Source organism: Lithobates pipiens, unplaced genomic scaffold (genome assembly GCF_037356315.1).
Source record: "Lithobates pipiens isolate NorthernLeopardFrog02 unplaced genomic scaffold, aLitPip1_a1.2 Scaffold_3, whole genome shotgun sequence".
NCBI lineage: Eukaryota > Metazoa > Chordata > Amphibia > Anura > Ranidae > Lithobates > Lithobates pipiens.
In genome coordinates, this window is record NW_027507790.1 from 77070056 (window position 1) to 77084274 (window position 14219).

General features: G+C 41.1%; 1 protein-coding gene across 18 annotated transcripts in view; it reads left to right on the forward strand.

Annotated features, from left to right (window-relative positions):
* The window catches only part of NCOR2 (nuclear receptor corepressor 2), a 640543-nt gene that overhangs the window by 144020 nt on the left and 482304 nt on the right, over positions 1-14219 (forward strand). For 17 of the 18 annotated variants that reach the window (XM_077461835.1, XM_077461842.1, XM_077461827.1 and 14 more), the window contains exon 2: positions 8428-8627. In XM_077461835.1, the coding sequence (XP_077317961.1) occupies positions 8523-8627 (105 nt within the window). In that variant the 5' untranslated portion in view covers positions 8428-8522. Of the gene's footprint in view, positions 1-2655; positions 2828-8427; positions 8628-14219 lie in introns of those variants that run through there. The other variant, XM_077461828.1, reaches the window with a different exon arrangement.

Sequence of the window (14219 nt, forward strand, 5' to 3'; positions counted from 1 at the left end):
TTTTTTATCAGACACCCTAGAGAACAAAATGACGGTTATTGCAATACTTTCTATCACACAAATTTGCGCAACGGTCTTACAAGTGCACTTTTTGAAAAAATACACCTTTGGAATTAAAAAGACAACAGTAATGTTAGCCCAATTTTTTTTTTTGTGAAAGATAATGTTATGCTTGATACTCAACATGTCACGCTTCAAAATTGCGCACGCTCATGGAATGGCGACAAAGTTTTACTCTTAAAAATCTCCATAGGCGAAGTTTAAAAATTTCTAAGGTTACCAGTTTTGAGTAACAGAGGAGGTCTAGGACTAACATTATTGCTCTCGCTCTAATGATCGCAGCGGTACCTCACGTGTGTGGTTTGAACACAGTTTTAATTTTATTTTCTTATTTATTTTACTTTACTTTTTATTTTGACCCTGTCCTTTTTGTTAAAAAAATAAATAAAAATATTTGGGTCACTTTTATTCCTATTACAAGGAATTTTAACATCCCTTTTAATAGAAAAAAAGCATGACAGGACCTCTTAAATATGAGCTCTGGGGTCAAAAAGACCTCAGATCTCATATTTACACTAAAATGCAATGGAAACATATTTTTTTTCCCCCTTTAAGAGTATTGGGCGGAAGTGACGTTTGACGTCACTTCTGCCCTCCAATGCTATGGAGCTGAGCGGGGGCCATCTTCCCCCTCATTCCGCATCCAGGCTCAGAGGAGAGCGGATGCGATAGTCTCTGCCGCTACTGACGGCTCCGGTAAGTGGTGCAGACGACCGGAGCGCAGCGGGGGGGGGGGAGGGGAGGGCCTCTCCTGCCTTGATAAAAGTAGTCTTGCGGCAAATCCACCGCTGAGGCGACTTGTATCTGAAAGTGGACTGTCCGCTGAAGAAAAGGATACCGGGGTTATGGCAGCTAGCTCCTTTTCAATCTGCTTAGAATGATGGCGGGCGGTCCGTAAGTGGTTAAAACCCCATTACATTTATACAGTGATCAGTGCGATTAAAAATGCATTGATTACGGTGTAAATGTGACTGGCAGTGAAGGGGTTAACCACTAGGTGGCGCTGTAGGGGTTAAGTGTGTCCTAGGGAGCGATTCAAACTGTGGGAGGGGCTGGGTGTGACACGTCACTGATCACCACTCCCGATTACAGGGAGCTGTGATCAGTGACAGTGTCATTAGGCAGAACGAGGAGATGCTTGTTTACATTAGCATCTCACCGTGAGAAGAACGCGGGTATTCCTGCGGACAGGTACGTTAATCTGCCTGTACGTGCCCTTCTGCCGCAGTATATCTGTGTAAGGCAGTTGGGAAGCGGTTAAAGGGGTTGTAAAGGTACGTGTTTTTTCACCTTAATGCATCCTAATGAAGGGACAGGACAGGGATCTACTGCTCCCAGTGATCAGGAACAGTGATCTGTCATGTTTCAGTAAGCCCACCCCCTTACAGTTAGAACATGCTGAGGGAACACACTTAACCCTTTGATTGCCCCCTAGTGTTAACCTCTTCTCTGCCAGTGTCATTTTTACATTGATCAGTGCATTTTGATAGCACCGATCAATGTAATGTCACTGGTCCCCAAAAAGTGTAATTTGGGGTCAGATTTGTCTGCCGCAATGTTGCATTCCCGCTAAAAATCGCAGATCGCTTCCATTACCAGTAAAAACAATAAAAAAAGTCCCTAAACGGATCCCGTCGTTTTGTAGATGCGATAACTTTTGCGCAAACCAATCAATATATGCCTATTACGATTTATTTTTATTTTTTTTACCAAAAATATGTAGAATATATATCGGCCTAAACTGATGAATAAAATAATTTTTTCTGTAAATTGTATTTTTTATTTTTTTGGATCTGTTTTATAGGAGAAAGTAAAACTTTTTTTTTTTTTTTTTTGAAATTGTCGCTCTTTTTTTTGTTTTATAGCGCAAAAAATAAAAACCACAGAGGTGATAAAATACCACCAAAAGAAAGCTCTATTTGTACTGTAATTGTGCTGTCCCCCTTCTACATTGTAAAGCGCTGCGTAACCTGTCGGCACAATATAAATCGTGTATAATAATAATTTTTTGGGAAAAACAAGGACGTCAATTTTGTTTGGGCACATCGTTGCACGCAATTGTCAGTTAAAATGACGCAGTGCCGTATCGCAAAAATTACTCTGGTCATTAAGGGAGTAAAACCTTCCAGGGCTGGTTAAATTTTGCTGTGAGGGTTTTTTTTTGCTTTTAAACATGTGGTTTTCTTGTTCCCAATCATCAGTTTCTAACATATTTATTCAGAAGACTGAAATGAAGGCAAACGTGAAGCAAACCACCTGGCTAAAATAGTACAGAATCCGTGTAGCAGATCAGTAAATGGTTGCAGAAGAATGGAAAATAAAAGTGATAAAACTTGAGCTTTTTCTTGTTAGTAGCTGCCTGAATCTGTCAGCAGTAGATAACAAAACAATTTATCACCATCCCCTGATCTGTGGCCTAGCGTCAGAACAGCCCCCTCCCCCCCAGCTCGGTTTCATACGCCAACTACTAACATTCAGGGCACATGTGAACAGGCCGCAGAGAGGAAGTTGTGACAAGTGTACAGTGCTGCAGTCTCACTGCTTTGCTGCAGAAGAAGCTGAGTGGAGCACAGGTTACATGACAATAAGGAAGTCTGCTCGCTCCACCTAATTGTTTAAGTCTGGAGGGCCGGGTGTTCACCACGGCTACACGAGGCATGTGTTTGCTGGCCTCACATGTAGTACGTTTATATGTTTCGACTCTGCTGTATGGACTGCTTCACTCTGTGTCATAGCCCAGCTTCAAGATACATGGGGACTAGTGCAAGTAAATCATTTCTTTGTATTCTCTATTGCAGTATATATATATATATATATTGGCGTTGTGTTTTGCCGGTCATGGGAATGTATAGACTGTACTGTAATGAGCCAGTGGTGTGCGTGTATGTGCATGTGCTTCCTCTCTTCGTGAGTAATTCCATAATTCCATTTTACATTTTAATGCCTCCTGTGCCCCAGCAAAGTGCACATTAAAATGCTTTGATGAGAAGGATGAATAGCTGCCAAGATCGAGTAAGGAGTCTTGACTGTGTTAAGAGTTCATATATATTTTACAGAAGAGTGTTGTAGTAGAAAAGTGATAAGTGAATTTGTCTCTTGTCTCTTTTTGCGTGGGCCTTGGTCCTGATGTGGGCCATGGACCATCAAACTGGGCATCTAACCTTACTAGCCCACTTTGTGTAGTCTTCCTAGGGCTTAAAGGGATTGTAAACCTTTGTGTTTTTTCACCTTAATGCATCCTATGCATTAATGTGAAAAAACGCCTGTCAGTGACCGGCCCCCCAGCATACCCCCCCCCACCCCCCCCCGTTTTACTTGCCTAAACCCTCGAACTTGACCCACGGGGACGCGCTGTCTCTCTGCCCGGGGGTTCTTGGCTCTAGATTGGATATATTGATAACAGCGCAGGCATTGGCACCCGCTGCTGTCAATCAAATCTAATGACGTGAGCGCCAGGGAGGCGGGGCCTGCAAGTAACCCCCTCGGAAGCGCTTCTCCCAGGGGGATATCTGATGTGGGGAGGAGCCGCGAGAACTCCTGGGGGACCCCAGAAGAGCAGGTTTGGGGTCACGCTGTACAAAACGATTTGCACAGTGGAGGTAAGTATGATATGTTTGTTATTTAAAAAAATATATAACATTTTCCTTTACAATCACTTTGAGGAGGCATAATCCTTTCACTGTATTAGTACTTTCTTTAAATATTAACATGGACCCGAGTATCTAATATACATTGGAGGAGTATTTGTGAAAACTGGAGCATCCAGATTCTGGAGCAGCTGTGCATGGCAAGCAGTCAGCTTCTATCTTCAACTTGTTCAGTTAGACCCCTTTCACACGGAGGCGTTTTTCAGGTGCTACAGCGCTAAAAATAGCAACTGCATAGCGCCTGAAAAAAGCCTCAACTGCAAACCCAGTGTGGAAGCCTGAATGTTTTCACACTGGGGCGCTGCGCTGGCAGGGCATCACAAAAAGTCCTGCCAGCAGCTTTTTTTTGCAGCGGTGGAGGAGCGGTGAATACACCGTTCCTCCACCACTCCTGCCCATTGAAAACAATAGGGCAGCGCTGCAATACCGCCAGCAAAGCGCTGCTGCAGCGGAATTTTGCGGGCGGATTTAACCCATTTTAGTGCTGCTAAAGCAATGGTAAAGCGGTGCTAAAAATGTTGGCGCTTTAGCGCTGACGCCTGGGGCGGCTCAGTGTGAAAGCTGTTTGGTTGCTGTTTGATTGCCATGCACAACTGATCCAGATTCTGTCTGCTCCAGTTTGAATACATTCTACTGAATATTCTTTTAATGTTAAAGCAGTGGTAAACTCTACAAATAAGCAAAAAAAGAAGGTTTGCGCCACATACTTGCACATTATGAAAGACTTGCCCTCAAACAAAGCCCTCCAGTGGTGCGCCATCACTGCCGCAGAGGCTTCCATCTTCACCCAGTCTTCCTTCCGGGTTCGCGGACCCCAGCTGTGTGACAGGACCACCCACAGATCAAATTTCAACTGTAAACAGCCAAAATTCAGCTTGTGTATGGGCAGCCTTAAATGTAACACATCAAGGTTTTTATTACATTTGGCAGAGATAACGGTACTCCCACTGACAATGACTTCATCTGATTGTCTCTCCAGATGGATTGTTCAGGCACAATCCAGGGTCACCATCTACGTTCTGGACTGAGGTGCTGGCTCAAAAATGACCCAATCGCGTAATTCTGCTGCCTGTGCAATCCTTTGCAGTTCAGACAAATGTCTGACACGGGTCAGCTCCTGCTGTAGTCTTTCACCTTGTGACTTGCTACAAAGTTAAGCTGTCCATAGATAGATAGGGTCTATGATGGTCCATTCAAGCGAGGTGGATGTAGGGACCCCCCTTGCTGAGACATTGTATTCTGACAGCGGGACTTTCTACTGTCAGAATACACTGATGAGCGGTGGCAGTGGATTGACAAACATTTTCCAACATTCCTGTTCAACAGAAGTTGATCTAATGATCAACTTTTGTCAAACAGGGACGACCACATGTATTTTTGCCGATCTGGCTGATATTTTTGATCCATCTATGGGCAGTTTTACAATGTTGCAGCTTGATCACTAAGGGGAAGAAGACTGAGGAAATACTTCCTCTTGCCTGCAGCAGACTAATGGTGTTATCACAACCTAGACAAAGGAGGTTATTTACGAAAGCCAAATCCACTTTGCACTGAAAGTGCATTTGGAAGTGCAGACACTGTAAATCTAAGGGGAAGATCTGAAATGAGGGGAAGCTCTGCTGATTTTATCATCCAATCATGTGCAAGCTAAAATGCGTTTTTTTCTTTTCTTGTATGACCCCCTTGGATCTACAGCGGCTTTATTTCCAAGTGCACTTGCAGTGCAAAGTGGATTTTCCTTTAGTAAATAACCCCCATAGTTACTAACTGGAGCTCCGGGACGGCTTTTCGATGATAAAAGATGAAGCTTGTTTGAAACCATTTATTGTTCCTGTATATTGTAACATGGCAATGTATTCACATAAACTTGTAAAGGTACTGAAAAATTCCAGGTATGGCTATTTTTACTATTCTTTCCAGCTTGGACCAATATAACTATGCATATTAAAGCTCTACAAAGGGAAAATGGCGCTGTTCAAAAAATGTTTTTATAATTAGTCCACTACTGTGAATATTGCTACCACTTCATATAAAGTGAATGGTGCTTAAATATATGTATAAAACACAAATAATAAAAAAAAAATAATAATAAAAAAATAAAATAAAAGGTATGTGACAGTATTGGTTCAGCACATCAAAGATAAAAAATAAAAAATGACAGGTGCTTGGTGCTACGTGACTCAATCCCTGGAAATATATATGAATATATATATATGTGAACTCAAAAAATCATATAGAAAAACAACAAATCCAAAAACATTTGCCGTGTGCTGCCCCTGCACACAACCAATTCAAAAGTGACAAGTGCTATTGCAGAGTAGTGAGTCCCAAAAATTCTATAATCAATGTGTATATGATTATACACTATCAGATAACAGTCTGTGAGTGGTGATCCGTGCACAGATAAAATATAAATGACTCTCCAGTGCTCCCCTCTTCCATTCACATCACCCTGTTGTGTTTGCACTCACCAGAGCGCCTCACCCCTGCAGGGGTAACAGGCGTATTAGCTGTATCCCAATGGCGGTGTCCCCCTTTTACCGAGGTATCCCTCTGGTTCACACAGCTGCAATCCACCTCACGCTGCCACCTCACCAAAGCGGTTTTGGAATCCCCAGCGAGGAGCATCCACCTCTCCTTGTGTTTACCTTTAGAGGTACTTCCCAACAACATTGCCCCTTACTTGTTTGGAGAGTTCCTTGGTCTTCATGGCAGTGTTTGGTTAGGGGTGCCTCTTGCTTAGGTGTTGCAGCCCCTGGGGCCTTTCAAAAAGGTGTGTATATGTAATGACAGATCATGTGACACTTAGATTGCACACGGGTGGACGTCATTTCACTAATTATGTGACTTCTGAATGTAATTGGTTGCACCAGAGCTTTTTATGGGCTTCATAACAAGGGGTGAATACATACGCACATGCCAATTATCAGTTCTTTTTATTTCTGAAAAATAGTTTTATGTGTATATATGTTTTAAATTTTACTTCACCAACTTAAGACTATTGTGAGCTAAAGGCTGTAATGTAACAAAATAAGTAAAAAGCCAAGGGGGGGAATACTTTTGCAAGGCACTGTAGGATATCCCTGCCCTATTAACCTGTCTAATTACCCATCATGCTTCACAACAACCTTGGAAATGCTGCTAATAGAGGGCCTTGTGGCAAATGACGGTTTGGTGATCAGTGCTAAAAATCCTGACTCAGCCCATGAGTCAGGCAGCTGTTATAAAGCAATGCTTGGTGGAGTTCATAGAGTGCAGTAGGTGAGCCTAAATGAAAGAGCAGATTTGTCAAAAATGATATGGGTGTTTTACTGTATCATTATCTAGCTTGTATACACACGTTCTCTTCATTTATAGTAGAGTTGATATGTATATAGGTGAAATATAGGATTGCCAGTAGCAACTAATTCGATTCTACCTATCATTGCTATAGTACAGATTGTAAAATAAAGCAAATCTCTGATTGGTCTTTTTTATAATCAACCGTTTAATGTTTGTAATGAATCTGCCCATTTTTTAAGTTAGGAATTATATAGAAAAAATTTACTTTTAGTATATTCCCCATTATTGACCATTTAAAAAAAAAAAAACTTTTTGGCACTGTTGTGAAATATGGATTTTTTTTTAAATTAATCAGATAAAAACGTTAATTTGACTAATTGCACCGCCATCCTTTTACACCCATTGCTTCCTGTTAAGCGTTATATATTAATTTACTTTACTAATTTAAACATATGAATAATGTCTCTTTGCATTCATAATGATTTTCAAGTGAAACTGGGTCAGGAAATTAATATAATGTGTGTGTATATATATATATATATATATATATATATATATATATATATATATATATATATATATATATATATATATATATATACACATACATACATACATACATACATACATACATACACACACACACACACACACACACACACACACACACACACACACACACACACACACACACATATACATATACATATACATATACATATTTGTAGTTTGTAGCCACTGTGGAATAATTTATCTTCAAAGTTTGTAGTGTAAGTATCTCTGGTTTACTTTCACTTTATCTCTGTGGCTCGGATTCCCTCTGCCAGTGACACAACAGGTACACAGGAAGAGGGGAGAGACCAAAGTGCCAAAACTGGAATTTAACAACTTCACTACTTGTGAATTTTCTGTTCAAACTAAAATTGCCCATAAAAAGCCTGTACCTGTAATGAAGCAAGCGAATAATCACCTCTGCAGCTGCTGAATGCTGTTCTGATTCAGTGAATTTCCTGAGTGAAATCTGCCTCACAAACTGACACTTTCGATTGTGATTTGGAGTAGCAATCGGAGGCAATGGGGGCAGGAGAGATGAGCATTCAGTTGCTTCTGTGCCACTTTTTATGGGCAATTTTGGTTTCAGAACAGGGTTGTTTCAAGGATAAATTTCTCCACAGTGGCTGTAACTGCAGAGGTCAATGATGGGCACTGTTGGGGCTTTACTGCAACTCCTCAACTGTAACAGTGAAAGTGGTATGACTCTCTTGTGTGGCACACAATTTAATGGGTGGATAATAATTCTTAGCATGTAAAACTCCTGTGTAATTTATCCTTAAGTGTAATAAAGATTTATTGTTTTAAAAAAAAATCCTGTTTATTTTCGATGTTTGCCTTGGGGTTGGCTTCACTTTAATTAACAGTTCATTCTTTGTATCCTCAGATACCCAGTGATGTGACCAAAGGTTGAATAATCCCAGGATACTCTCTGGCATCCCATTCCTACATTAAGAATAAAGTACAAGCCTGCCTCTCATTATGTCTGGATCCGCACAGCCAGCAACCCCAAGCAGGAGGGCTGCAGAGGCCCGTTACACTCCACATGGTATTCCTTACCCAATACAGTTAACCCGTACCCACACGGTAAGAACTTTTTAAATACAAAGTTTGTGACGAAAGCGGATATCAGATCCCTAACCTCCTCACTTACTTGTGACAAAGAACTGGCCAATCTGACACAGTACTGTCACTCTCAGCTGTACCCTGCACAAAGATATTCCAGTTTGCGGGACCCAATCTAGGTGACAGCAGGGTGATTGTCACTGGGTTACATTGCCTAAGGTGGATGTAAACCCCATTCATGAAATATGACCTAGGCACATATATCTGTAGTGTTTACTTATCTCTCTCCAAAGCCCTAAGTCCTATGTCTTTCTGCTGCTCCATTCCTCTGTTATCAGCATGACAACTTCTGAAAAGCTCTCTGACACAGGAGATAAAAGCAGCTGGAAATTTGTGTCGGGCTGGGTGCATAGAGATAAATTAGCTGGGAGCTGGTCTATTCACAGTACAGCTCTGAAAGTTTCTTCATTCCTCTGCCCATGTAGAGGGGGGCTGTGTGCCTTTCCTCCACTCAGCTGTCCCATAGTTTATGCCAAGACTCCACACCCAGTGGTGGAACAGGAAGAACATTTTCTAACACCATGTTCACTTTCTAAACAGTTTAGAAAGCTGAAGACAGCAGATGTACAAATAAAACTTATGTAAGGAGATTTTATTCATCTCTGTGTATCATCTGAGGCTGTTCACTTCACTGGGTATATTTGAGGGTTTACATCCCTTTAAGCTACCACCACCTTTTGACAGAGAAGTAGGGAACTCCTAATCTTAGTATTACCATCTATGATTTTAGAATAAACATCTGTAACACACAACGTCACCACAGACAGGTATGTTCAGAGGATTTATACTATACAGTAGCACTCTTCAAGAAACCGATGATTTTTAGCTTGCATTAAAAGCTTAGGGACAAGGTTAACCCTTTTCAAAATAAGGTTTATTAATGAAAAGATCAAATGGTGCAAATAAAATATTTACAGTGTAAAAGTGTGTTATAAGCAATAAAGAGACAATATAACAACAAAGAAATAAAGTAGGGTTCAAAAGGAAGCATACTTGTCCAGTCAATGAGCAAGGTGTTATTGGTTCTCATAACTTGACAGATGTTCCTTGGTTTGTACGTGGGAACTGTCAATCTGTCCTGGCATGGGTGTGTTGACAGAGGCCATCTGACCAATTAAGTGCCTGAGGAGTGGTTTCTGGGACTATGGTTATGACTATGTCCTGAGACAGTTTTCTATAGGTATTTGTACTTACTGGGTACAGTCTGCTAACATGCAGATTATTGCCCAGCTTGAATGTAGCTTTGAAATTAATATACATATGACCGTTTTTGAATGCCCAGTTTGCCTAGGAGATTAATTGGGCTGGTTCTGCTCCTTGTACTGCTAGGGCGGCAGTGTTTGGATTCAAAACACTCTAAATTAACAGAGGAAGGTACATATGTCCATATTCTGTCTGTGCTAATATTATTTCACGAGCTATGAAACATGCTGAAGTTTCAGAGTTATAACTGCTAACCTGTCTGCAGAGATGTGTATTGGCCATCCCCTCCAACTGAGCTATTTACAACCAGTATCTGTTAGTTCTCTGGATTGCTCAGCTTGCAAGGGTGACCATTTTATTAGGGTTTCTAGACTTAAATTGTGGATAAGATAATAGAAATGTCTGTGTGTCTGATCAATGAATTGATAAGGTCCTGGCATCAGTTAACAGTTTGTGCATTTTATAAAGGAAGGGGGGGGGGGGTAATTAAAGCTGCTGGATCTCTGGGTTTAAAGCAGAGAAGCTTAAAAAAAAGTATTGGCTGAATGTGAACAAAATGGTTACTACACACACCACTATTTGTGAGCCCAGTACGAATGACCATTACCAGGTTGTCTGCACTTAAAGTGACCCTGTCTCCTCTGTAAAAAAAAAAAAAAAGTGACCATATGAGGTTACACAAAATGGAGATGAAATGTCCCTGCAACGTAAGATTTTTGAACTCCTTTATCTGGCAGCCCCTGACACTTACCTTTCTTCCATTCCAGCACAGAAGCCTCAGTAGGGGGAATATTGGAAACTTGTGTCCCCTGCAGCGCTGTAGTTCAGACCTCCAACCACAGGTTACTACAGGACTCAGTAGTAATATAGAGCATAGAACCATTGTGCAGTGTAAGGGGACACGAGCATCCAGCACATAGAAGTGTTGAATGCCAAAGAGATATATGGAGACTGCAGCTTAGGAATGGAGGAGACATTTGCCACAGGAGAAGTGAACATAAATGTTCTTCTATTGCAGGAACCTTTCATTTCATTGTAAACTTATTGTACGATCTTTGGAGACTCTTTCTGTGCCCCTGTAAGCAAGTGACTGGTAGGTTAGTAATAATTATGCTTTTACAGCTGAAGGGATAAACCCCTGTAATTACTGTATCCAGTGCTGGTTTTAAAACCGTGTATGACTCTCTTGCCAGCCAAAGTACATTTTGAAAGGGGCACCTAGTTATGGCAATTGCATGCAGGTCCTGTACGGAGGACTGCGCCACGATCCAACATTCAGCCCAGCAGCTAAACTATTCGGCTCCAGGGTGTTCTGATCTTTCTTGAAGAAAAAGAAAATTGGTCGCACACGATAGAAGGAAGAACTTTTGTAAAATAGTTACTTTATTGTCAAGGTGCCAAAGGACATAGACAGGACGTTACAGAAGCATTGGTAACTTACCAATGTTACTGTAACGTCCTGTCTACGTCCTTTGGCACCCTGACAATAAAGTAACAGAAGTTCTTCCTTCTATCGTGTGCGACCAATTTTCTTTTTCTTCAATTACTATTGATGGTGGTGAGCCGGGGGCCAGCACACACGAGGAAATCTTTATCAACAGTGTGAGTGGTGTTACGCTCTTTCTGTTCTGATCTTGCTGCAGCCTTTTCTGTCAGATCACATTTTAAAACAACAAAACTGGGATGCTTCAAGTTGGTGACTAAAGCTCTAATGTCATCTCTAACGTCATAGGGGTTTTCTGAGAGTAGGCCAAAGACCAAATCTTGGTGGCCCAGTGATTTTTTTTTTTTTTTAGTAAGTGATTTGTTTGAATGTATTAGAACTATAGGCAACATGTTTTGTTTTTTTCCATTTTGGATAGACCAAGGAAGGGTTATAACACTTATAAGGTTTATTGTTGCCATCTTTGTCTCATTGGGGAGATTTACCTTCACTTTCTGTCCCGTTGACAAACATGAAATGAGAAAAAAATACCTGCAAATGAAGAGAATTTATTGGGGAACCCCAGGTCACCAGAACTAGTGTCTCCATTGAAAGATTGGAAGGACAACCCAAAATGTTTTTTTTTTTTTGTTTTTTTACGTTACCTTTCAATGATGATGGTAAACAGGGCAATTCAAGAGGGTAAATCTCCCTATCTGTGACACAAAGGGCATTAAAAACTGACGTGTTCTAATCCAGTGGTTCTCAACCCAGTCCTCAAGTACCCCACACAGGCCATGTTTTGGGAATTTTTCTTAGATAGAATGGCTGTCCAAAATACCAAGCCATTGACTCTGATTTAAAGCACCTGTACAAGATAAAGGAAAACCTGCAAACAGGGTTGAGAACCATTGTTCTAATCCATCTCCACTTTATCCAAAACCAAAAAATTATTTTTGCCTTTAGTTATACTTTAGACCCCTTTCAAACTGAGGCTCTTTACATGCGTTTTAGTGCTATAAATAGTGCCTGTAAAGCACCTCTCATGCCACCCCAGTGTGAAAGCCTGAGTGCTTTCACACTGGAGCGGTGCTCTTGCGGGACGGTCTGCAAAGTACCGCAAGCAGCCTCTTTGGGGCACTGCCCATTGAAATCAATGGGCAGTGCTGCCAAACTGCCTGCAAAGTGCTTTGACAGCAGCGCTTTGTGGGCACTTTTAACCTCTTGTTAACCCCTTCTTTGGGGTTAAAAGCGCCCCCTCCCACAGCGCCAGTAAAGTGACACTCGGGCGGTCTGAGTGTGAAAGTAGCCCTTATTTAATATGCAAGTTTGTTGAGACATTATTATGCCATACTAATATTAAGGTGAGTCTTTCTTGTTTAATATCCATTGAGTTATGGGAGGCCCAACTCTCCATTTAATTTATTTTTTATTTTAGTTGATATATACTAGCTATTTTTAAATTCCATATAGATATTTTAAAAAGTGTTTAAGTTTTATTAAAATATTTTGTAAATTAAAAAGGGATATGATCTGTATCGGGGTAGATTTTTAGGCAGTATCAACATTTGGAAAAATATAATTTTACCCATCCAAGTGGTATTGGAAATTTACAATTTTTACAGTATTTCCCATATCATACAATGATGGCAGAAGATTATGTGTTTCATGTTTTAGGTTAAGGCTGGTCCCAGTTGGGTAGGCTTCTCCCCAAGGTTTGTAGACAACTACCTGTCTTCTAACATGCTGGAACACATTGGGCACTTTTTAAAATAGACCTAAAGCCAAAACTATTATAACCTCTATTAGTTTTTGTTTTCATCTGTGTCTCATTGGGGAGATTTCTCTTCACTTCTTGTGTCATAGGTAAAACAGGAAGTGAAAGGAAATCCCTCCAAAGTGAGGAAATCAAAGGGTGTCACAAGAACTAATGTCTTTTACTTTCACAGATAACAGTAAGGCTTGGTTCACACTGCCGCGCCTTGTGATCAAACTTGTGAGACCCCAAGTCACGTGACATATGAAACCCCATTTTGGTCAATGAAAGCTGTCTTAGCACTACTGAAGTTGCTCCGACTTTAGAAAAGGTTCCTGTACTACTTCAAGGTGACTTCTATCTGACTTGTGCCCATAGACTTTAATGGAAGTTGCCTCCAAGTTGGATCCTCATCTTAATTAATGTGATTTGGATCCAACATTACAGGAAGATTGCACAGGCATTCCCTGAAGTTGCTTCAAAGTCGCACTGCAAAGTCACACTGTAAATTGTGTGACTTTCAGGTCATGGGAGTGTGAACCGAGCCGAAACAGGACAAATGCAAGTCTCCCTAATGGGGTCACAGAAAGCAATTAAAACTGACAGATGTTCTAATCCATCTCCACTCTATCCAAAAATAAACATTTTCCCTTTTTTTATTGTTAAAGAAAACAAAAAAAAACAAAGAACAATTGATCAGGTGGAACAGAGATTTGTGTAGATGGTTGTTACCTACAGTAGCCGTAAGGCTCGGTTCACACAGGGGGCGACACAACTTGCCGCGCCGCGACCTGACAAGTCGCCCCCGTTCTGTACTACGGAACCGTTCTAAGAGAAGCGACTAGAGCCGCTCCGACTTAGAAAAAAGTTTCCTGTACTACTTTTGGGCGACCTCGGGCGACTTGCATTGACTTCTATACAGAAGTCGTTTGCAAGTCGCCGCTGAGGTCGCGGCAGGTCGCGGCGCGGCAAGTCGTGTCACCCCCTGTGTGAACCGAGCCTAAATGGCCTAGTCCTGTCCCAAACTTTGGGGTGTTATGGCCACCCTAAGATAGATACCAAAATATTGCGTTTTGGTATTATATGAATGAAACATTTTCTGTCATTCTCTATTGCACTGTCTTCAAGAATGAAGCATGCACAGCCTTTGATTTTTATGAATTGATTTAGA